General features: G+C 46.1%; 2 protein-coding genes across 16 annotated transcripts in view; one reads left to right on the forward strand and one right to left on the reverse strand.

Annotated features, from left to right (window-relative positions):
• MPP3 (membrane palmitoylated protein 3) overlaps nt 1–601 on the reverse strand; it is a 35,825-nt gene extending 35,224 nt beyond the window's left edge. The window contains exon 1 of the mRNA XM_032457294.1: nt 533–601. The gene's annotated coding sequence lies outside the window, so the exon portion shown is untranslated. The remainder of the gene's footprint in view (nt 1–532) is intronic.
• A 742-nt stretch (nt 602–1,343) lies between these two features.
• CD300LG (CD300 molecule like family member g) lies at nt 1,344–10,661 on the forward strand. 15 transcript variants are annotated; one of them, XM_032457297.1, is made up of 9 exons: nt 1,344–1,496; nt 2,524–2,850; nt 3,179–3,650; nt 4,442–4,554; nt 6,007–6,059; nt 7,126–7,279; nt 7,768–7,857; nt 8,591–8,710; nt 9,170–10,661. In XM_032457297.1, exons 1-9 carry the CDS (start codon nt 1,451–1,453, stop codon nt 9,301–9,303), a joined length of 1,509 nt encoding a protein of 502 aa, XP_032313188.1. In that variant the 5' UTR covers nt 1,344–1,450; the 3' UTR covers nt 9,304–10,661. The 15 variants fall into 15 exon arrangements, with proteins under 15 accessions (XP_032313188.1, XP_032313190.1, XP_032313192.1 ...); XM_032457299.1 differs by having other exon boundaries at nt 3,350–3,650; XM_032457301.1 differs by having other exon boundaries at nt 3,422–3,650.
• Nucleotides 10,662–22,849: the final 12,188 nt, after the last annotated feature.

Consider the following 22,849-nt stretch of genomic DNA (forward strand, 5'->3'; position numbering starts at 1 on the left):
CAAAAACCGATTACCTTTTGTAGTCTGTGTACGTTAACGGAAGTCGGGTCCTGGGCTGAGATCAGAGTTTTCACCCACGTGAACCCCTGTCCCCTTAAATGCCAGCAGCAACCCCCAAAGTTGTGAAGTTGAGACATATCTCCCACATCACCAGAATCACACCCACCCACGCCCCACCACACACGCACAATCTCCCCTCCTAGAACCACTGAGTTAACGCCTCAAATATCAGCCCAGCAAGTGGGTAAAAATTCCAACTGTACCTAGGGAAGTATATATGCCAAAATATTTCTAAGAGAGAAGGAGAAGAACAGGAAAAGTTCCCCACCTTCCATAACCCCCCCCCCCCTTTTTTTTTAACATTTCTGCCTTGTGTAAGTTTGCTTACAACCTGTATAACTTTACAATCAGAAAAAACGACAGACAGAGCTGTTTTGGAAAAAACAGTATGTCACGGCTACCTCTAGTGTGCGTGTTTGTTTTGTTCCCTTCAAGAAGGATTCAGTTCTGAGGTAGAAAACCGCTAACTCACTTTTTAAATTGCCACGACAACTCAGCACAGCTGCGGAGTCCAGCCTCTCGGCGGGGCCTGCCAGAGGCTCCGGGTACCCGGATCAGCCCCGGAGGACGGCTTCCCTCACCCCTGCCTGTACCGCCGCCCTGTGGCCGAGGCCGGTACTGCGCTCTCCGGGAGGCGATGGGAAGGAGGGGCAGTGAGCGCTGTCTCTGGGTCCCCTAACCTCTGTACCACTGACCACTTGGCAGTCTGGTGAAGCTTATGGACTCCGTCTCAGAATAATGGCCTTTTGAGCATATAAAATAAAATACACATGCTTAAAAGAAAACCAACAGTATTGAAGTGGTTATCAAAATATTTGTGTAATACTGTAATAAATGTGCTTATTATTGCTTTAGATAACAACGCTAGTGGCAGGTCTAATAACTAATGATCATCCAAGTAGTGAGGTGCGTACACGGTATTTCAAGCTACCAGTGACAACTGGATATTCTAGTGTCTGTGGTTTTTATTGGTGACAAAGTCACGGTGCTGCAAACACTACACTCATAAGGAAAAGATAAACGTTACTTAAAGGTTAATTACAGTTAAGATGTAGTATTTTCCCACCCAGATTCATGGACTCCCTGAATTCTATACACAGACCCTCTGGAGGGGCTGTGGTCGTGGTTTATGGTGAAGACCCCCTGCAAGGGTACGGATTTGGAAGAAGCTTTCAGTGGGTTTTCAAGGCGCTGGGCTAGCACGCACCGATGGCAAGTCGAGGGAACCTCAAAGGCGCCTCCCTGGCCTGCGCGCGCAGAGGGGTGACCCGCACGGCCCCTCCTCTCCCTTCCTGTTTTAATCCCGCTTCTGCAGGCAGTTAAAGTCCCGTGTGGTCCGGAGAGGAGCGCCCAGTTCCCCGCGTGCGCTGCCGCGTGGCCAGCACTCACCATGCAGCCACTGGTCCTGCTGTTCTGGGGCGGCCTCGTGCTCCCAGGTGAGATGGAGGCTGGGGCAGGGGCGGGGGTGGGGGAGTAGAGGGGTGTGGAGCTCATTCTCAGGCTCTCCCTTTGGGTCTGCAGAGAAAGGAACCTACATTTCCTTTCCAGACCAGGCCTTGTGGCTCTGACTTTGCCCAGCTTCCAGGCTTCACCCCACCCCGCTAGTCCAAAGCCCTCAGAGGGGGCGGACACTTGCTGTTTCTGAAACCCAGAGCCAGGTTTTCCCCAGACCTTTAGGTTCCAGCCCCTTCAGGGCTGAGCGGTTGTGAGTCTTCTTCATTTCCTGATTGTGCCAAGCCTGGGGACAGACAAGACACCCCTGTTAGCACTCAGCAATTATTTCCTGAACATCTGTTATACCACTCACAACAACCCTGAGAGATAAAGAATCCTCTGGTCAAGGATCAGAGGTCTGGGGATGCTGTGAATCAAGGATCAGGGAAGGTGCTGAGGCATTGCTTTTGGACTTGTAGCTTCTCCTGGTCTCCACCTGACAGTCACCACAGCCAAGCAGGGGAAGACATCAATTCACAAGCCTGCTTTTCTTTTTTTTTTTTTCTTTTTTTTTAACCTTTTAACATAAAAAAATTAGGATGCATCTTATAACTGATGTCAGTTGTTCAATTGACTGTTTTTTCTTAATGTCATATAAAATTATGGTGGATCTTACATATGATAGAAACTTAATTTGATGAAACAGGACATTATCATCATCTATAGGTGAGAAAACTCAAGAGGCCCAGAGAGGTCAAGCAATTTCTCCAGGGTCACACAGCTACTAAGTGGTATTGCTGAGATCACACTCTGGGTTGTCTGAATCTTGAGCTTCCCCATCACCAGCCTGCAATATGCCAGGTTTAGGGAAACAGCAGCAGCCCTGTCCCAAGATCCCTCCCTGGCAGAGTGGAGTACCAGCTCTTCCCAGGGCTGCCCCAAGAAGAGGGTGACTGAGGAAAGCCTTCTGGTCTTGGCCCTGGTACTTGAATCAGGCAATTCCAACCTTTACCCTTGCTGTGGTTTCAGGTTGCACAGCCCTGGTGGGCCCGAAGGAGATCAGAGGGTTCGAAGGTGACACTGTGTCCCTGCAGTGCACCTACGGGGAAGAGCTGAAGATGAACAAGAAATACTGGTGCAAGGAGGCTGGGTTACTGATCTCCCGCTGCTCTGGGACTATCTTCTCGGGAGAATATGACCAAGATGGCAGGGTGTCCGTCCACGACAGCCCCCAGGAACTCAAGTTCAAGGTGACCCTGAGGAACCTCACCCTGAAGGACACGGGGAAGTACTGGTGTGGGGTCCAAAGAGTGGGCTTTGATAAGTCTTTCTTGGTCTCTCTGTCCGTCTTTCCAGGTAACAAACGTCTCTCCTTCCCTGGGAGGGGGACAGGGTCATGGAGGTGGGGGCAGAGGGACTGCACATTCCCACCGGAGGGTAGGCCGCAGCACAGACGGGAGGGGAGAGCTATGCACAGGTGTGGGGTGTTCCTAAGATATAGCCTGCTTGCTGAAAAGGGCTTCATCGAGACCTCTGCTTGCTTCCTGGGGTGTCCTGTAGCTGGAGATGTTCTGAGATATTGGTCCTGGGGAGACTAGGGCTCAGGGGTCAAGGATCAGAGGTCTGGGGATGCTGTGAATCAAGGATCAGGGAAGGTGCTGAGGCATTGCTTTTGGACTTGTAGCTTCTTCTGGTCTCCACCTGACAGTCACCACAGCCAAGCAGGGGAAGACAGGGACCAAGGCATCTCCGTTCCCAGGGACCTCCCTGTACAAGCACACAGCAGCCTCTCCGTACACAGGGACCTCTCTGTATGCAAAGACCTCTCATCACCCAACAACCTCTCCGTATTCAGGGACCTCTTCTCACCCAACAACCTCTCTGTATGCAAGGACCTCTCATCACCCAACAACCTCTCCGTATGCAGGGACCTCTTCTCACCCAACAACCTCTCTGTATGCAAGGACCTCTCATCACCCAACAACCTCTCCGTATGCAGGGACCTCTTCTCACCCAACAACCTCTCTGTATGCAAGGACCTCTGCTCACCCAGCAAACTATCCTCCTGCAGGGACCTCCCGCCCAGCTACCCAGCTGGACTCCACCTCAGCAGAGGAAGCCAGTTTTGTCCCCAGCAGCAGCAGCTCCGAGCCCAGGTGAGCCCCAGGTGACCAAGGTCACCTTTCAGGTCGTCACTAAACCATAAGGTGCCTCTGAGCAAGTAAGAACCCAATATTCCTTCCTCCAGGCAAACACAGCCTCTTGTCGTGGCCGCAGCTGTGCACAGAGGGCAGATTCAGCCCCCATCCCACCCCCTACTCACTTGGGCCCTTGAGCAGTAAACAACCTACGCTCCAGGGGCCAGCAGGCCTGTTGCCTTGGACTTGCAGGCCCACCCAAAGTGAAGGGACTTCCATGGTCCCAGTCCCCACATTGCTCCCTGCCTGGCTTTAGGGACAGGCACCCCAATTCAGTAGCTTTTACCTGTACTCTTTCCACTGGCTTTTACCAAGCATGAAAATATGGACCCAAACAATATGGTATTTTCTTACCAGACCGGAGTCCCAGCCTGAAAGATAGGCTCTTAGGGTTTTTTTCTTTTCTTTTCGTTAATGGAGGTACTGGGGATTGAACCCAGGACCTATTGCATGCTAAGCATGCGCTCTACCACTGAGCTAAACCCCCCGACTGTTGGTTTATGTATACCTGACCTGTATTATGGAGAGCCAGGTAACTGCTCACAGATTCAGACCCAAATGAAAGTGTCTCCTGGGATTGGTGACAGGGGCTGAGGTCCCTTTCATTGGGACTAACCAGATGTGGACCCTGGTGCCCTCTGATCTCCTTGGGAGAGACAAGGGACATGGCTGGGACTCAGAATAAGAATGCACAGCATGTCGCTGACATCTGGTGACAGCTACTGGGCTCTTTTCCATCTCACCCGCAGGGTGTCCATCCCGATGATCCGCATCCTGGCCCCTGTCCTGGTGCTGCTGGCCCTGCTGCTGGCCACAGGCCTGGCTGCCCTCGGCAGCTACGTGCTCCGGCGGAGGAGGGAAGGTGAGCAGTGTAGACCAAAGGGGTGAGAGGCTCTCAGCCAGGGGCCTCCCAAGACCTCCAGTCCTCTCAACACCCCAGAGAGACCCTGTGGGCCTTGATGTGTACATCTGAGATGCGGGCATCGGGAGCGCCCCACGGGGTGGGCCACATTAAGCACAAGCAATTCAAATAGGGGAGCGGTGGGGGGTTTTCATCTTGCTCTGGTCTGTCCGACCGAGCTCATCAGCCACTTCTCTCCCTGTGGATCCCAGTGACTCCATGTCCATCTCTGCAGGTCTGGCTCCTTGTATGAGGACTGACTACAGAGGGGAGTGCAGGTCTGAGCACTTGAACTTGAGTAGGACGTACATTGTGCCCCTCCCCGCCAACACCTGCCACTGGGATTCTAGAGGTGCTCAGCCCCTTTCAAGGCTTGGCTTCAAATCCCAGCTCTGCCACTTTTGAGCTGCGTGACCTTGGGCAAGTCACCTAACTTCCCTGAGCCTCAGCTGCCTCAGATATACATCCAACAGAAACAGAATACAAGCCACATTTGTGATGGACAATTCCCTAGTAGTCACATGAAAACAAAGTACAAAGAAACTAGTGAAGTTAATTCTAATAATAGGCTTTATTTACCACGATATATCCGAGACATTATCACTTCAACATGGAATCAATATAAAGGTACTATTGGCATATATTCAACATTCATTTTTTCACCTTGAGTCTGAAACCCAGCGTTGTTCAGAGTAGTCACATTTTCAGGGCTCAATGGCCGCGTGTAGCTCTTGGCTTCTGTGGTGGATGGCACAGATTAACTGAAACAACAACCATGGGAGTTGCCTTGTGGCAGACACTGGTGTGGCTTATGTTGTTTTTATCTCTTTGAGCCTCCTCAATACTGTGGAGTTAGGAATTACTTGTTTCAAATCCCCCCACTTTATAGGGCAAGAGACTGAGGCACAGAGTGGTTAAGCAGCTGGCCCTGTGTTTGTATAGCCAGGAAGACATCCTGGCAAACTGGCAATGTTGTCCCAGTGCAGGTGGCCATGGGGGGGGTCCCAGGTCTGCCTCCTGACTCCCCACTGTGTGACCCCAGGAAGAAATGTCAGCCTTGTCCATGACCCTAGGCCCCTCAGGGGAGTCTGGAGGAGCACACGGGGTGAAAACATTCTGGTCACGACCGCAGAGCCTCTTAGCACATTGTCTTTCAAATGATGGACCCCAGCTGGCAGCGGTGACATCCCCTGGTAGCCTGTTAGACATGTAGCGTCTCAGGCCTTAAGTTCAACCTACTGAATTAGAATCAGCATTTAATAAAATTTCCCAAGGTCCTGTATGCGCACTGAGGTTTCAGAAACAATGACCTTAGCAAAGAGAATTACTTCCTCAGCCAGTTTCTGGTCCACACTGGGATTTCCATGCACTAATCTCAAAAGTCCAGTCATTGCTCCTTCTTGTCTCTTTCAGCTCAACGGGATACGGAGACACAGAAGAAGGAGAAGATCCACCTCTCCCACCAGGTAGGTGGCAGGCCCGAGCTCAGACCCCCGAGAGGCTGGAAGTCAGGACTCCCGGGCCCTGCCTCTTCATCTCCCAAATTGGTCTTCCATAGCTGACATCAAGGCCAGGCTTGCCGCCCACATCCTGTGAATCTGTGTGAGCCCTATCCTTCAGGCTGCGAGCCAACGGAGTGCCCTCCTCACCCTGACTTCCCACCGAGGGTACCAGCAGGGCTGTGCTCCAGACCCCGGGCCCTCTTTTAATCCTCCCTTTTAGAATCAGACAGCATCTGAGCTGGATCCACAGGGTGCCTTTGAGATCATCTAGTCCAGCCTTTCCCTAAGTTTGGTGCAAACCCCTTTTCAGAACACCTGGGGGTGGGGGTGGGGGCCTATTAGAAATATGCTTTCTTTGATGTCAGTCCTAACCAAAGCCTCTAGCGGTAGGAGTTGGGAACCTGAATTTTAAACACTGCCCTGGGGATGCTGACAGCACACCAGAGTGTGACAACCAGAGATCCTGGTCTGCTTTTGCAGAAGAGAGAACTGAGACCCCGAGAGGGAAAAAGTCTTGCCCAAGGTCACAGCAGGCAGTGGCCCCAACAGAGAGTGGGATCCATAGCTCTCAACTCCCATCTCTCCTCTTTCCAGAACACCCTGCTGTTTTCTCTGCGCTTTCCTTGACTCTGAGACCAAGGTGGTGTGGCTACCTGGACACTCAGGCTGAGCACTGGGGGCAAGAGGGCAGAGAGAATGGGGGTCCCTGTGCCCATCTTCCTGGAGAGAGGCTCCCTGCTGCCGGGCCCATCCCAGACCCCTGCAAAGAGAGCCCTCCCTTCCCACGCCAGCACGCTCAGGGGGAGGGTCACGGCTCAGGAAACAGAAGCCCCGCTTGCCTCTCCCAACGGCCTCACCCGGCCTCTCCTTCCTCAGCTGTTTACTGAGATGCCTCCAAGCTGATTCTTTAAAACATTGGAGCAGGAAAGGGGGGCCCTATTGCATTCTTTCCTGGCGCCAGCAGGGACAAAAGCCTCAGGCCAGGGAGGGGCTGGGGCAGGAATGGGACGCTGGGCTTTCCTTCACTTAGGAAGCAGCTGCTGTTGTCTCAGGAAGCTCAATGAGACCAAAGGTGATGGACGAAGTAAGGAAGGGTCTGAGAGATGGACAGAGGGACTGCCACAGCCACCGCCAGAGCCCTCCTCCTGGCTCTGCATCCTGGGGCTCACAGAAGGGGGGCTGGGGTAAGAGGGAGCCCCTCCAGGCAGCTGTGCAACTATCATCTTAATGCCCAGAAGTAGAGGCTGTCACATGTACCCTGTACATGCCACAACCCAGAAACTGCCTCCGTGCTCGCTGAACAGCCAAGTGTCCACCGTGTGGGCCGAGGGGCCATTGAGAGACTCGCCCTGGACACAGGGTAGTGGTCCTGGCTGCAGCCTCCATGTGTGGTTTGATCTCTGCCCCTGAGATTCTTTCCTCAAATTGGTCACCCTAGATAAAGTAAGTGACACTTCGGCAGCTGCTGGTGGTCAGTGGTCAGCAGTGATGGGGTTTCGACGGAATCACAAAGCTGTAAATATGGGATTCGTGGGAAGAGGACCTGACGTCAGGCATTCTCTGGTCTGGCCCCAGTGCTACCGTGTCCTCCCCATAGGCAGGGCTGAGACGGACAAGGGCTGTGAGTGACAGCATTTGTGAAATCTCCTTCCCCTGTCCCCGATTCCTTCAGGCTCTCATCCCCCCAGCCAGATTGCACCCGAGGAATTCTGTTCTGACTCTTACCTTGTTCCAGTAAGAAGAGCCAGCTGTGTGACTTCTGGCAAGTTACATCACATCTCTGGGCCTCGGTTTCCCCGTTTCGCAGGACTGTTGTTAGGAACAAGCGAGATGAGACACCCCTAGCTATCCAGAAAATGGGCGCGCCTTTCCTCGGCTTCAGTGTCCATCAGGCCATGGGATCTCCCGGCTCGTCCACCTCAGGGCAGCTGTGCCCTTAGGAGACGTAGCTGACGACCCAGGCGAGCAGCTGAGCCCAAGTCAGGAGATGGGCTTCCTCAGCCACACTGGATTCCCCCTTCTCTTCCCTGGGCCTCTCATTTGATTAAGGAGGGGTCGCTTAGACAGATAATCCCTAAAGAGTTTTTCCAGTGCTGTTTGTTACCCGGTGAATTTTTGAGGTGTCCAGTTTTGCTCTCTCAGGGCATATTACCAACAATCTGCAACAGGCACGTTCTCCTTGCTCGAAGGATAGAAATAACAATAATGAAAACAAATTGATCATTCCAGGAGTTCCCAGTTACTGAGTGATAAAATACTATCACAAATATTTCTCATAACCCTAAGGGAAAAATTCCTATCCCCCTGTTACAGCTAAGGAAACTGAGCCTCAGAGAAGTTAGGGGGCTTGCCCAAGGTCACACTGAGACATAGTAAATTGGACGTAAGGACTCTGACTCCTCGGCCCACCCCCCTGCATGTCCCTCCTCCTGCTCAAGCTTACAGACTGCCCCTGCTGCCAAGAACAGGCTGTTCTGACGGCGTCTGTGTTTCAGCCGCTGGGGAGCATCTGGGCCTCGAAGTCCTCTGTGATCAACTGCGCAGGGCTTACTGGGCCCCCTGCCAGCCCCGAGCCCTCTGCCAGCCCCAACACGGAGATCCGGTGCCTGAGCCAGGTGTGGACAGAGGACGCCGGGGGTCTGGAGCCACTTAGCCTGGCTCCACTCTGACAATTCAGGGAAGCGGGGGAGGGCCCTGTCCTCAGTATTCACCCACCTACGCCATCATAACCAGAGCCTAGGCCCTTTCACCCAAGAAGCCAGGACTCCTGACCTCATATCCTCTTTTTCAAGAAGAAAATTCTTGAAGAGTTTGCTAGAAATCACAGCTTAAAGAGCTCTGAGCTGGCAGGATTCCCACATCTGAAGCCAGAACAGGGCCTGAAGCCCTGAGGATGCTCTCCCAGGGGATAGGGGGATGGGCTGGGATGAATCAAAGCCTGGGGTTCTGGGGAGAAGTGGTTAGTGCACCTCAGATGGACAGAGGCTTGTAGAAAAGGCTGGGGTGGACCCAACAGCTACCTGGAGACCCCCGAGCAGGGCACTGCTTTTCACTCCCCACTGTTGTCTTTACAGACTTCAGAGAAAGATGGAGCCTCTTTGCAGGACCCCGAGGGAGCCATGAGCCCGGGACCTCCCCTCCCCAAGTCTGGGGAAGAGCTGGACTTCTCAAAGATCATCTCAGTGTAGCTGCAGAACACCCTCCGTGAATCTGAAGGCTGAATTTGCACTAACTCTGATAAATGTTCTGCTACGGCTTCAGAGTTCAACTGACAGAGTCCAGGGCTCTCCCCCTTCCTTCCCAGCCTCTCCTGCACACCCTCGCCTGGCCTGGAAGACTTTGTCAGCCCTGGAGCCTGGCCTCACAGTTCCAGCTGGAGACTGGAACCTCCCCCAGATGGTCACATCCCTGGGCAGGGTGAGCTGCCGCTGAACCCTCCCTGGGGCCAGGCCAGGCTCAGGGGATCTGGTCTGAATTTATATCTGCTACTGGGACTCCCCCGGGGCCTGGAAGCACAGCAACAGGCCCCTCCCTCCTCCCCCTCCAGACCCCACCTTCTCCTCCCTTCTGTCCTCTGACTCAGGGCCAAGTTCTCCTGCATAAGCCAGTGAGGAGGAGGGAGCCTGCTGGGTTAGACCGGACTCTGATTTCTCAAAGCCAGGCTATGAACCACCTGCATCCCAGTCCCTTGGGAAGCTGGTAAAAAGATGACTCCTGGGCCCCATCAATACCTACCAAAACCATCTCTGAGCCTGGGCTCGGGACTCGGCATTTCTCACAAGTGCCCTGGTGATTCTAACACTTGAATTTGTGCACTAATGGGCATGTTGAAGTCTCGGGTCCCTCCAGCTTAGAGAGTCTACATTGGATGGGTGGAGTCTCCCCTCGCCCCCTCTAGGAGCTGCTCTGCTCAGGACACCGTGACCCAGCGAGGGGCTTTCCTGGGCCTGCCTGGGTCCCGGCCCAGGTCAAGTGCATATTGGAAGGGGAGCCCAGGACTAGTGGGGAGCGGTTCCACTTTCTGATCTTCTTCCTCAGCCATGCATTCTAGGCTTTGGAAGGAGGATGGAGAAAAACTCAGCTCCTACCTTGTCAAGAAAGGGTTGATTGCCTGTGGGTTCTGGCAGCTGGGGAGGGTCAGGAAATCACAGGGTGGAGGTAGAGATGAGTCTCTAAAAGGGGGGAGGGAGAAGACAAGGCAGGACCTTAAGGGGAAACTGAGTTTGGCTCACTGGGGGTATGGAAAGGAAGGTAGAGTAACAGAACTACTGTTTGTTTGTTTTCTCTATTTTCTTTGAAAAATGAACTAGAGGCTGCTCAGTATACAAAACTTAAAAAGGTGAGAGGGTAGAAAAAAAGAAAACAAATCACCTATAGTCTCACAACTGCCCAGAGACAATTGTTAATCATCTTTTATTGTATTTTTTCTCCACATCACTTCTGATGTTCTTTTACAAATTATTCTATACATACAACTTTATATCTTGCTTTTCCCACTTTATTATTATATCATAAACATTTGTTTTTACATACCTTTCATAAATTAAATGTTTATCCACTGTGTAATATTTCGTATCTTTGTGTTTTAATTTATTTCAGTTCTCTCTCACTAGGTATTTAATTTGTTTCTATTTTTGCTATCATGAATAACAGCGTGGTGAATCTTTGCACAAGGCTTTATTTGCATTTGGAGATTTTAGACGAATTTGCATACCTGGATGTGCCAGGTCATAGGGTGTGAACATTTTTTCTTTTTCTTCTTTTTTGGGGGGGAGATAATTAGGTTTATTTATTTATTTACTTATTTATTTTTAATGGAGTTACTGAGGATTGAACCCAGGACCTCCTGCACATTAAGCACGGACTCTTATCTCTGAGCTCTACCCTCCCTGCTAACATTTTCGAAGTTACTGATACCCGTTGCCAAACAGCTTTCAAAAATGGCAGAACCAACGTCACTCCTTCTGGGGCTTGTCAGTCAGCATTTCTCAAAGTCCTCATCAACCTGGACACCCGTCCCTGTGAGTGTGGGAGGAGAAACCAGTCAGTAACAGCCCTGGAGCGAGGACCTAGTGGGCGGGACGAGGTGGAGCCGGTCTGATGACGAAAAAAAAACTCACCAGAAGGTGGCGCCAGTGGCCAGAGGCGGGGCGAAGTGGTGAGCACCTCCTACCTTCTCCCAGAGGAGAGGGAGCTCAGGGTCTGAGCTCAAGGAACTCTGCCCAGGATCCCGGCACAGTGAGTGCCTAGATGTTGGGGGAGGGAGGAAGCAGAGAGACCCCCAAAATCACCCAAAGCAGGCCTCCCCCGTGAGAAATCTCTTGGCTGGAGGCTGGTGAGAACGAGGGCTGCCCAGAAAACCTGTCACCTACTGCAGCCAGGGCTTTTGGGAACCAGGAATGTCACCCAGGTCGTCCCAGTCCCACCCCTTGCCCACTTGTGGACCATGTGTCCATTAAGGAGATCAGTGTCTTTTGTGAGGCAGAGCTCTCTCCAAGATGGCCTAGGATTGGCATCACGGGATTCCAAGGTTCCGGGGATTTATCAGACACTCTAGCATCATTCATAGACCCTGGTGCGCGGTCCTAGCCCCCAGCGCTGCCACAGTGCCAGCCCAGCTCTATCTCCCGGGCAGAGGACCAAGACCGCTCCCTCACCAGCTGCTTCTCCGCAGTCCCCCATCTTGATACACCTTGGTTTCATATTTGTACACCCAAATCTTCAACTCTGCGATCTTCGGTACATATGTGAGACTCTCTCCAATTCCCTTAAAACAAAAGAGTTGCAGGAAGCCACTGCTTACCCATCCTGAGAGCAAAGGTTTCCAGCCCCGAAACTTGCTGAGAGGTGAAAATTAGAGAACCACCATCATGGCTAACGTTCTTTTTTGCCAAATTGGAATATTAACTACAACAATAATATAATAAACTATCATTTATCCTCCCATTTGTTTCTTTAAAAGAAACATTTTAACACCAAAGGGAGTACTGATAGTAAAAAGGAATGATTTGAGATATCCCTTCCCTAATCTACCCCTCAACAAAGAATTGGATGTTATGATCCTAATCCATTGTAGCCCATTGAAAAGAGATTGTCTAAGTTCACCATCTAGGAGGTGGTAGCTTGTAGGGGAAGAGAAAATAGAAGTGGGGAAGGTGGAAAGCCTCTAAGAGTGCAAGGGGAGGTGATGTGTTCAAGGGCACCTCTGAGTAGTGGGAGGACAGTGTTCTCTACCTGTAGCACTTCCAGGATGTGACAGGCACACCGCACTGACAGCTTGGAGGGGTGATCCGGAGCTGGATCTCAGTGTGGGGCTCCCAAGCCAAGTGCTAAAGCAGCAGGTCTGCCCATCTTGAACGGACAGCATGCGTTTATCCATTTTTACCCCTTCTCCCAAGAAAAGCTTTCTGGAATTTTGATGGGGATTGCATTGGATTACATAGATCAATTCCAGGAGCATTGACATCTTAACAATGTTGATTCTTCCAATCCATGAACAAAGAGTACAGCTATTTATTTAGATCGTCTTTAATTTCTCTTGGTAATACTCTACAGTTTTCAATGTAGAGGTCTAGCACATCTTTTGTCAGATTTATCCCTAAGTTGTTCGTACTTTTTATGCTATTGTAAATGGCATTGCTTTTTAAAATTCCACTTCTGATTGCCTGTTGCTAGTATATAGAAATGCAATTGATTTTTGTGTATGGATCTTGTATCACGCAGTCTTGCCAAATTCACTTCCTAGTTCTAGTAGCTTTTTTTTTTTTTGGTAGAGTCCATAGAATTTTCTACATAGACAATCATGTTATGATTGAATGTGAATAAAGACAGCATCCTTTAAAGCTGAATGCCTTTTCTTTCTTTATCTTGCCTTTTTGCATTAGCTAAAACCTCTAGTAGAATCTTAAAAAGAGATGTTGAAGGCGGACATCCTTGCTTATCCCTGAGCTTGGGGGGAAAGTACTCAGACTTTCACCAGTAAGTATGATGTTATCTGTAGGTTTTTCATAGATGCCCTTTATCAAGTTAAGAAAATTCCCTTCTAGTCCTAGTTTACTGAGAGGTTTTTTTTTTTTAAACCGGAAATGGATGTTTGTGCTGTACAGCGGAAATTAACACAATGTTGTAAACCGACTATACTTCACTTTTTTAAAAAGGAGAAAAGAGAAATGGATGTTGATTTTATCAATGATTTTTTTTTCAGTTATTGAGATGGTTATATGGTTTTTCTTTTTCAGCCTGTAAATATGACTCCATTCTTCAGTGTTCTGATGTTAAACCAACATTGTATTCCTGGGGTTCACTTGACTTGTCAATATTGGTGTATAGTTTTCTTTTCTCGTTAAGGTCTCTGCCTGGTTTTGGTATCAGGGTAAGCTGAGAAGTAGTCCCTCTGCTTCAGTTTTCTGGAAGAATTTGTGTAGAATTAGTAATACTTCTTTTTCCTATGTTTTGGTAGAATTCATCAGTGAAGGTATCTGAGCCTAGCATTTTCTCTGCGGGAAGGTACAGATTAGACATTATTGTTAATTGCAATTTTACATGGACAGCGCTTACCTAGATTCTTACGTTTCAGCTTTTCTTTTTTAAAAGTTGTGTTGGTGGTAAACGCTTTCAGTTTTTATCTGAAAATCTCTTCCTCATCAACATTCCTGAAAGAGTTTTACTGGGTATGCAATTCTAGGTCGACAGCCATTTTCTCTCAGCCATTCCAAGGACATACTTAGGGGAGCAACTTTCTGGTTCATTAATCTCTTTTCAGTTGTGTCTGATTTGCTGTTAACCAACCTCTAACAACAACAAAAAAAATGGGTTTTTGTCTTAAACATTGTACTTTTTATTTCTATAATTTCTGGATGGTTCTCCTTTAAACCTGACTGGCCGTTCTAGTGTCTTGTTGCTTGTTAATGTTTGTAATGCCATCTTTTATTTCATTAAAGATTTATATGCAAATAGTTCTCATTTTGTGCCTAATATCAGAAGTCCTTGGAGATATAAATGTGTTGTTGTTTATGTTTATTGCTCATGGTGGTTTTGTGATCTCACATTGTGAGCTCCTGTTTGGATGAATCTATGGAATGCCTGAGGGCTAAAATTGAGGATGCTTCCTCCAGAAAGGATCTGCATTGTCTTCTGTCAGGGTCCAGGATAGGATACAATTTAGGACCAGCTTAGCCCTTTCCCGGGTCCCTAGCATACCAGAATTTCAAGTTGCCTTACCTTGACCCTGGGTTTATATTTAACTAACCAAATGTGATGCTAATATCGTCATTTGTCTTTAGGACAACTCCACCTTTCCTGTCCACTCGTCATGCGTAAGAGGGCTGGCCTCTTTGAGATTTCCCTTCCCACAAGCACAGCAACACAATAAAAATTGTTTCACATAAGACCCCATTGTTTAGAGCCCAGAAATAAACCCACGAACTTTTGGTTAATTAGTCGTTGACAAAGGAGGCAAGAACATATAACGGAGTAAAGACAGTCTCTTTAGCAAATGGTGTTGGGAAAACTGGACAGCTGCATGTAAATCAATGAAGTTAGAACACTCCCTCACACCATACACAAAAAATAAACTCAGAATGGCTTAATGACTTACACATAAGACAAGACACTATAAACCTCTTAAAAGAAAACATAGGCAAAACATTATCCAACATAAATCTCAGCAATGTTCTCCTAGGGCAGTCTACCCAAGCAACAGAAAAGAAAGCAAAAATAAACAAATGGGACCTAATTAAACTTATAAGCTTTTGCACAGCTAAGGAAACTATAAGCAAAAAGACAGCCTATGGAATGGGAGAAAATATTTGCAAAAGTTGAGACTGACAAGGGCTTAATCTCCAGGATATATAAACAGTTCATACAACTTAATAGGAAAAAAATAACAACCCAATCCAAAAATGGGCAGAAGACCTAAACAAGCAATTCTCCAGTGAAGACGTATGAATGTCCAATAGGCACATGAAAAAATGCTCAGTATCACTAATTATAAGAGAAATGTAAATCAAAGCTACAGTGAGGTATCACCTCACACCAGTCAGAATGGTCATCATTCAAAAGTCCATGAACGATAAATGCTGGAGAGGGTGTGGAGAAAAGGGAACCCTCCTACGCTGTTGCTGGGAATGTAGTTTGGTGCAGCTGCTACGGAAAAAAGTATGGAGATTCCTCAAAAAACTATAAATAGATTTACCATAGAATCCAGCAATCCTACTCCTGGGCATGTATCCAGAGTGAACCTTCATTCAAAAAGACACATGCACCCCAGTGTTCACAGCAGCACTATTTACAATTGGTAAGACATGGAAACAACCTAAATGTCCATTGATAGATGACTGGATAGAGAAGCTGTGGTATATTTATACAATAGAATACTACTCAGCCATAAAAAATAATAAAATAATGCCATTTGCAGCAACATGGATGGACCTGGAGATCATCGTTCTAAGTGAAGTAAGCCAGAAAGAGAAAGAAAAATACCACATGATATCATTTATATGTGGAATCTTAAAAACAAAAAGACAAATGAACTTATTTACAAAACAGAAACAGACTCACAGACATAGAAAACAAACTTATGGTTACCAGGGAGGGAAGTGGGTGGGAAGGGATAAATTGGGAGTTTGAGATTTGCAGATACTAACTAATATGTATAAAATAGATAAACAAAAAGTTTATACTGTATAGCACAGGGAACCATACTCAATACCTTGTAATCTGTGGTGAAGAAGAATATGAGAACAAATGTATGTATGTTCCTATGTGACTGAAGCATTGTGCTGTACACCAGAAATTGATACAACATTGTGAACTGACTGTACTTCAATAAAAATATATATTTTTTAAAATAAAGACCTCATTGTTTAAAAGCACAAGGCACCTGAACTTGACTACCATTTTTGAGGCACCGTGCAAAGCCTTTAGGTTTTTGTGTGACTCTAGGGAAGGGAAGAAGCCCTCAAAATAGGACTGAGATGTCACTTCTTTCCACTCTGATGAGCAGAGACTCAGGGAAAGAATTCATCCAAGTTAGAAAGATAATAGGATATTTCTCACACCAACATGTGATGAAATAAAATTCGCAATCAGCACATCAGAATAAAGGATAATCCTTAAAACTAGATATATTCAGCTTAATGATACACCATTCTGTCACACTGCAGCAGGTGAAATGGTCCACAGACCATCACTTGGGTACCAATACCACACAGTAAGAGGGCAGGTTTATGGGGAACTGCAGAGAGGTAAAGATCTGTTTCTGAAAGGAAAACAAAGGCTTGCCCAGAAAAAATGGGTGGGAGAGGGCTTAAACACTTAGATAAGAATGGCCTTTTTCGAGGTCATTTGGCCGCTTCCATGAGCTGGACTCCTGACACCAAAATATCGCTGGTGATTGGTTTCCGTGAACGCTCTTAATCGTCAGCTCCATCTTCTGGCAGCTCTCCGTACTCTCTCCTTCAGGCTCGGTCTCACTTCCCAACAGCTTTTCTCCTTGATTTCTTAGCCTAAAATAATTTTCTAAGTCACTCATGACAAGAGTCCTGAAAATGACTATCAATCTGTTATTGCGTAACTATTACAGTCATTGCTGAAGTTACTAAGGAGATCAAAACATCCCTCCAGCTGACAGGCCCCCTCCCAGGCGTCTGTGTGTGTCTGTGTGTGTGTGTATTTCAAGTTTCACACTATTTACCTAATTGGAGCCAACTTTACCTTTATCCTTTTGGGGGGGGGGCGGTAATTAGGTTTTTATTTGTTTATTTATTTTAATGGAGGTACTGGGGTTTGAACCCAGAACCTCATGCATGCTAAGCATGTGCTCTACTACTGAACTGTACTCTCCCTGCCTTTATCCTTTTGTATTGTCCCAGAAAGGTGGTACTTTAAGATATTTCTAGGTCCTTTATCATGAATGTATGCTGAAGTTTGACTGAGCTAGTGGTAATAACGAGAAACAAGCCTGAATTCCTAACCTATTACAGAGTTCAGAACATACTCACACAGGGTCCACTTCCTCCATGTAAAATAGGGATGTCATACTGCATCTTTTAAGGTCCTTTCCTGTTCCGAAGTTCAGAGACCATTGCCTAACTCATAAATTTCTAAGGGAAGAAAAGGTCAGCAGCAGTAACCTCAAATGATTGTATTCACTTGTTCAAAGGAATGGTTTTTGGTTGGTTATAGTTGTAGTAAACCTTGTGCCAAAGGACAAGAAAGCTTGGCCTCTGCCCTCTAGGAGCTCCTGGTTATGGTCAGGGGCAGAGGGCAGGCAGCCACATAAACAATGACCCCAGTGTCTCAAGGGGGTCCATGGGTTTCTTGGAGGATCATAGAGAGAATGGCACTTGAATCTGTGTATTCGGGTCTTAGAAAATTTCTAAGTTTGTTCAGGTGGAGACATGTCTAAGGAGCAGTTGCAAATGGGGTTTTGGAGTCTTTTTTTTTTTTTTAACTGAAGTACAGTCAGTTACAATGTGTCAATTTCTGGTGTACAGCACAATGTCCCAGTCATGCATATACATGCATATATTCGTTTTCATATTCTTTTTCATTAAATGTTATTATAAGATATTGAATATAGTTCCCTGTGCTATACAGAAGAAATTTTTTAAATCTATTTTTACATATAGTGGCTAACATTTGCAAATCTCAAACTTCCAAATTTATCCCTTCCCATCCCCTTTTCCCTGGTAACCATAAGATTGTCTACTATGTCTGTGAGTCTGTTTGTGTTTTGTAAATGAGTTCATTAGTATCCTCTATTTTCCTGCTTTTTAGATTCCACACATGAGTGGTATCATATGATATTTTTCTTTCTCCTTCTGTTTTACTTCACTTAGAATGACAATCTCCAGGTCCATCTGTGTTGCTGCAAATAGCATTATTTTATTCTTTTTTATGGATGAGTAGTATTCCATCATATAAATATACAACTCCTTTATCCTGTCATCTGTCAGTGGACATGTATGTTGTTTCCATGTCTTGCCTATTGTAAATAGTGCTGCTATGAATATTGGGGTACATGTGTCTTTTCAAATTAGAGTTCCCCCTGGATATATGCCCAGGAGTAGGATTGCTGGGTCCTATGGTAAGTCTACTTTTAGTATTTTGTGGAATCTCATACTGTTTTCCATAATGGCTGCACCAAACTATGTTCCCTCCAACAATATAGGAGGGTTACCTTTTCTCCAAACCCTCTCTAGCAATTATCGTTTGTGAATGCCGGTGAACTCTAAGTCTAAAGTTGACCTCGACCACCTGGGATGCCTGGTCTCTTGAAGAGCTGAATCTGGGGATGGCAAGGGAGCCCTCACTTTCTTTCATGGTTCTTGTTCTTATCCTGTGTTCCTCCTCCAACAGTGCCTTCTTCCCCAAGAACATGCCCACCCCCGTTTCTAGTCAATCCCCTTCCATTTCTGGGAGGCAGCATGGCGGAAAAGACTGACTGGGAGCCAAGAGTCCAGGGGCCTGGTTCCAGCTCTGTCAATGACTTTCTGTGTGACATTGGACCTGTCCCTTCACCTCTCTAGGTCCGTTTTCTCGACTAATATAATACGGTAAGAATCCTTTCTGCCCTACTAACCACAGCTACTCTGCCAAGAGGGAAAAATGATAAAAAAAAAAAAAAAAAAAAAAAAACTGGCAACAGAATTCCTTTTAGAAATTCAACTGTCTTTATTAGGAAAACTGGTATTGACATCAAAGAAAAGGAAATTCCCTGGACGTCATAAATCTCCTAAAAGAAAAATAGGCAAAACATTCTCTGACATAAATTGTAGCAATGTTTTCCTAAGTCAGTCTCCCAAGGCAATAGAAATAAAAGCAAAAATAAACAAATGGTAACTAATTCAACTTAAAAGTTTTTGCACAGCAAAGGAAACCATAAACAAAAGGAAAAGTGTAGGCCCCCGCCTGAAGGCTCTAGAGAATAAGCCACGGGCTGAACTGATAAACAAGCTGTGAGGAATGTCATGTATCCAGTACGGACGGCTGGACAGCCAGTGACGGGTAAGATCCTCAGAGGAGGACAACCTAAGACAGGCACAGCCGGCGGGATAAGAGATGGCCTAGGTAATGAAGTTTCATGAGGAACTTTAAAACAACCTGTCCTTGATCATGTAACATCCTGTACTTACTGCAGGAACTTGGGGACCTAAATAGATTAAGACTATTAACATTGTCATAACTTAGATGATATGTGAGGCATCGTGCATGTCCGATATAAACCCTTTCCAAGAACCAATAAACAGAGAACTGCTTCGCTTCTCTCCACACGGTGTTCGTGTGTACATGATATCGCGCCACCGACATTTGGTGACCCCGACGTGATATCAGACTCGGCAACACGTAAGTGGAACTAGGGAAATTTTCAGGGATTTTTCAGCCTAACAGCCATACTGATAATATTCATGGGGCAACAGCTTACTAAGCAGCAGCAGCTGTACTTTTGAAATTTACAGCAGCTGCTTAAAGCAATATCAGTTTCGGTTTCTCCTACGGAGCTCCAAAATTTATTATTGGCCATCACTCAACATTGCCCTTGGTTTCCGGAGGAAGGCACCCTAGATTTAGAGTTATGGGAACAAGCTGGACGTGTTTTAAAAACTAAATTTAAACAGGGTCTCTTAACTGATGTACATCTAATAACGACATGGGAGATTGTTAGAATGGCTTTATGGCCATTATATACTATGGATGTTTCAGCTACGAATACTCCCATTAATGACAATGCTGGGGCTAACACTTTGGAGCCATCAGCCCCTCCAGAGGATGAACTACCTCCTCTGCCGCCACTGCCGCCACCCCCAGTGCCGTCGGCTAGGGAAGCTATAAAGCAGCCTATAGAAGAGACTTTACCTTCAGGAATGTCTTTTGAATTGGATTCAGACTCAGAAGAGGTTTTTCCTCCTCCTTTGAGTTCTGATCAGAAAGAAAAACGAAAAATTACTTTTCCACCTATTGTCGATGCTCCTGCCTTTGAGGATCCATCTCATCACAGTTTAATGCATGGGTGCTTGAGGGAAGGACTTTTGAAAGGAGATGCTGATGCTATACATAGAGCTTTCCCTGTTATTGTTCAAAATGGTCAATGTATTCATGATTTGTTTCCTTTTACTGTTTATAAGGAATTGAAGAAGAGTATTCGAGAGAAGAATGGCATTCAATCTCCCTTTACTGTGGGTATGATAGAAACATTAGGAGGAAGTTATCGTATGATCCCTTATGATTGGAGTATACTGGCTAAGACCTTATTAAGTCATGCCGAATACATTTTATGGAAGTCTGAATATAATGATTTGGCTGTTACTAAATCTATGGATAATTTAACTCAGAATATACCAATCAGTGCTGACACATTGCAAGGAACAGGGCAATATGCAACGCCTAATGCTCAGTGCCAAGCTCATGCACTATTACCACGTCAAAGCTCTGAGCTTGCCCTCGCAGCTTGGAAGGCTATCCCACCATCCACTAAGGACCGGGCCACTAATTCTTTTGTGAACATAAAACAAGGCATTGCTAAACCATATACTGAGTTTATTGATCACCTACAAGTTGCCATTGAGCGACAAATACCTCATCCTGAGGCTGCTCAAATGTTATTATTAAAGTGTGCCTTTGAAAATGCAAATGCTGACTGTCAGGCTGCTATGGCTCACTTGCAAAATCGTAATCATAATTTAGGGGAGATGATAAAAACTTGTCAGGAAGTAGGGACACAAACTCACGCTACCCGTATTATGGCTGCTGCTTTCTCCCAGCAGTCCAATAATGCTAAACCACCCTTAGTCTGTTTTAAATGTCAAAAACCAGGGCATATAGCCAAATATTGTAAAGGAGATAAACCTCCTCAAAAACAACCTGCAAAAATATGTCCCCGGTGCGGCCGCGGATACCATTGGGCTAATCAATGCAAATCTAAAACCGATGTTGATGGTAATATGATTCAAGGAAAACTGTCGGGAAACTCGAAATGGGGCACCCCCCCCCCCGGTGCCCATCAAAAACAAGTATGGGGAACAATCAGCTCAAGCCCCAATACTCAATTACCGACCTTATTGCCACCTCCCCAGGGAGTGCAGGACTCGATTTAGCTACCATTAATGATGAGTTGTTAGATGATAATTCAAAACCTTATCTGATACCTACTGGAGTTGATGGGCCCTTCCTTGCAGGATATTTTGGCCTCTGAATTGGACATTCCTCTGTAGGGCTCAAAGGATTGACTATTTTACCTGGAGTAATTGACAATGATTATACGGGAAATAAAAATTATGATTCGAGCTTCCTCTTATTGTATTATACCAAAACATTCTCGGATTGCTCTGATTATCTTGATTCCTTACTTACCTGCTGAAAAAACTTTATCAAAAGAGAGGCAGGCTTCTGGGTTTGGACACTCTGGACAAGCTGCCTTTTGGTCACATGAGATATCTGGACAACGTCCTTCATTAACTATTTCTTTACAAGGGATAAAATTTACTGGTTTGATAGATACAGGAGCAGATAAAACTATTATTGCTTCTCATCAATGGCCTACTTTATGGCCTAAGGTTTCTTCTGATGCTAATGTTCAATGTCTGGGGGGCCTTATGGCCCCAGAGATCAGTACTCATCCGTTGAAAACTAAGGGGCTAGAAAACAAAATGGCAATTGTTACTCCATTTATTTTACCCATTCCCTACACATTATGGGGAAGAGATTTATTAACTCAGTGGAACTTAACACTTAACGTTGATCCTTTTTAATATGGACCACTGAACTATCGGTAGGAATAACACCCCTTGTGCTCTCTTGGACCAGCAATCTCCTGCATGGGTAGAGCAGTGGCCCTTTCCTAAAGAAAAATTACAAGCTTTGACACAATTAGTTGATGAGCAATTAAAGCTGGGTCATTTGGAACCATCTACTAGTCCTTGGAACACACCTGTTTTTGTCATTAAGAAAAAATCTGGGAAATGGCACCTCTTACAAGACTTAAGAGCAATAAATGCTGTTATGCAAGCTATGGGCCCCTTACAAAAGGGCTTGCCTAACCCTGCCTTAATTCCAGAAAATTGGCCTTGATATGTCATTGATATAAAAGACTTTTTTCTCTTTACCTTTACATCCTGATGATAAAGAAAAATTTGCATTTACCGTCCCAATTTATAATAATCAGGAAATACCATCGTGCTATCAATGGAAATACTTACCTCAGGGGATGAAAAATAGTCCGCAATTAGTTGGTAATATTTTACAACCTCACCAGCATATGTTCCCTCAATGCATTATTTTTCATTATATAGATGATATTTTATTAGCTGCTGAAACAGATACCATATTAAAAGAATTATATACCAGAACACTTATGACTCTTCAAGCTAATGGTTTGCTTATTGCCCAAGATAAAGTACAAAAACTGGCTCCTTGGGAGTTTTTAGGAATGACCATTGACGCATGTACTATTCGTCATCATCCATTTGTAATTCAGGTAAACAAACAAATGCCTCTGGTCCAATTACAATTATTAGGCCACATAAATTGGATCCGTCTATGTTTAGGAATACCCATATCACAATTGCATACTTTATTTTCTTCTCTTGAAGAAGATAGAAATCCTGCGTCTATTCAAGTCCTTACATCAGAAGCTTTAATGGAATTAGAAACAGTTGCTAGAGCTATTAATCAGCAATTTTTACATGGAATCTCTTTATCTTTACCTATTATTTTACTCATATTTTTTACCCCTTTGTCTCCTACTGCTGTGTTGG

The sequence above is a fragment of the Camelus ferus genome, chromosome 16 (assembly GCF_009834535.1).
Source record: "Camelus ferus isolate YT-003-E chromosome 16, BCGSAC_Cfer_1.0, whole genome shotgun sequence".
NCBI classification, from domain to species: domain Eukaryota; kingdom Metazoa; phylum Chordata; class Mammalia; order Artiodactyla; family Camelidae; genus Camelus; species Camelus ferus.

What these genes read in the sequence shown, in the direction of transcription:
- CD300LG (XM_032457297.1), top strand. Translation starts at nt 1,451, where the DNA reads ATGCAGCCACTGGTCCTGCTGTTCTGGGGCGGCCTCGTGCTCCCAG. An exon ending in CTCTCTGTCCGTCTTTCCAG is followed by an intron (nt 2,851 to 3,178) that starts GTAACAAACGTC and finishes TTGGACTTGTAG; the next exon opens with CTTCTTCTGGTCTCCACCTG. An exon ending in CTCACAGAAGGGGGGCTGGG is followed by an intron (nt 7,280 to 7,767) that starts GTAAGAGGGAGC and finishes CGATTCCTTCAG; the next exon opens with GCTCTCATCCCCCCAGCCAG.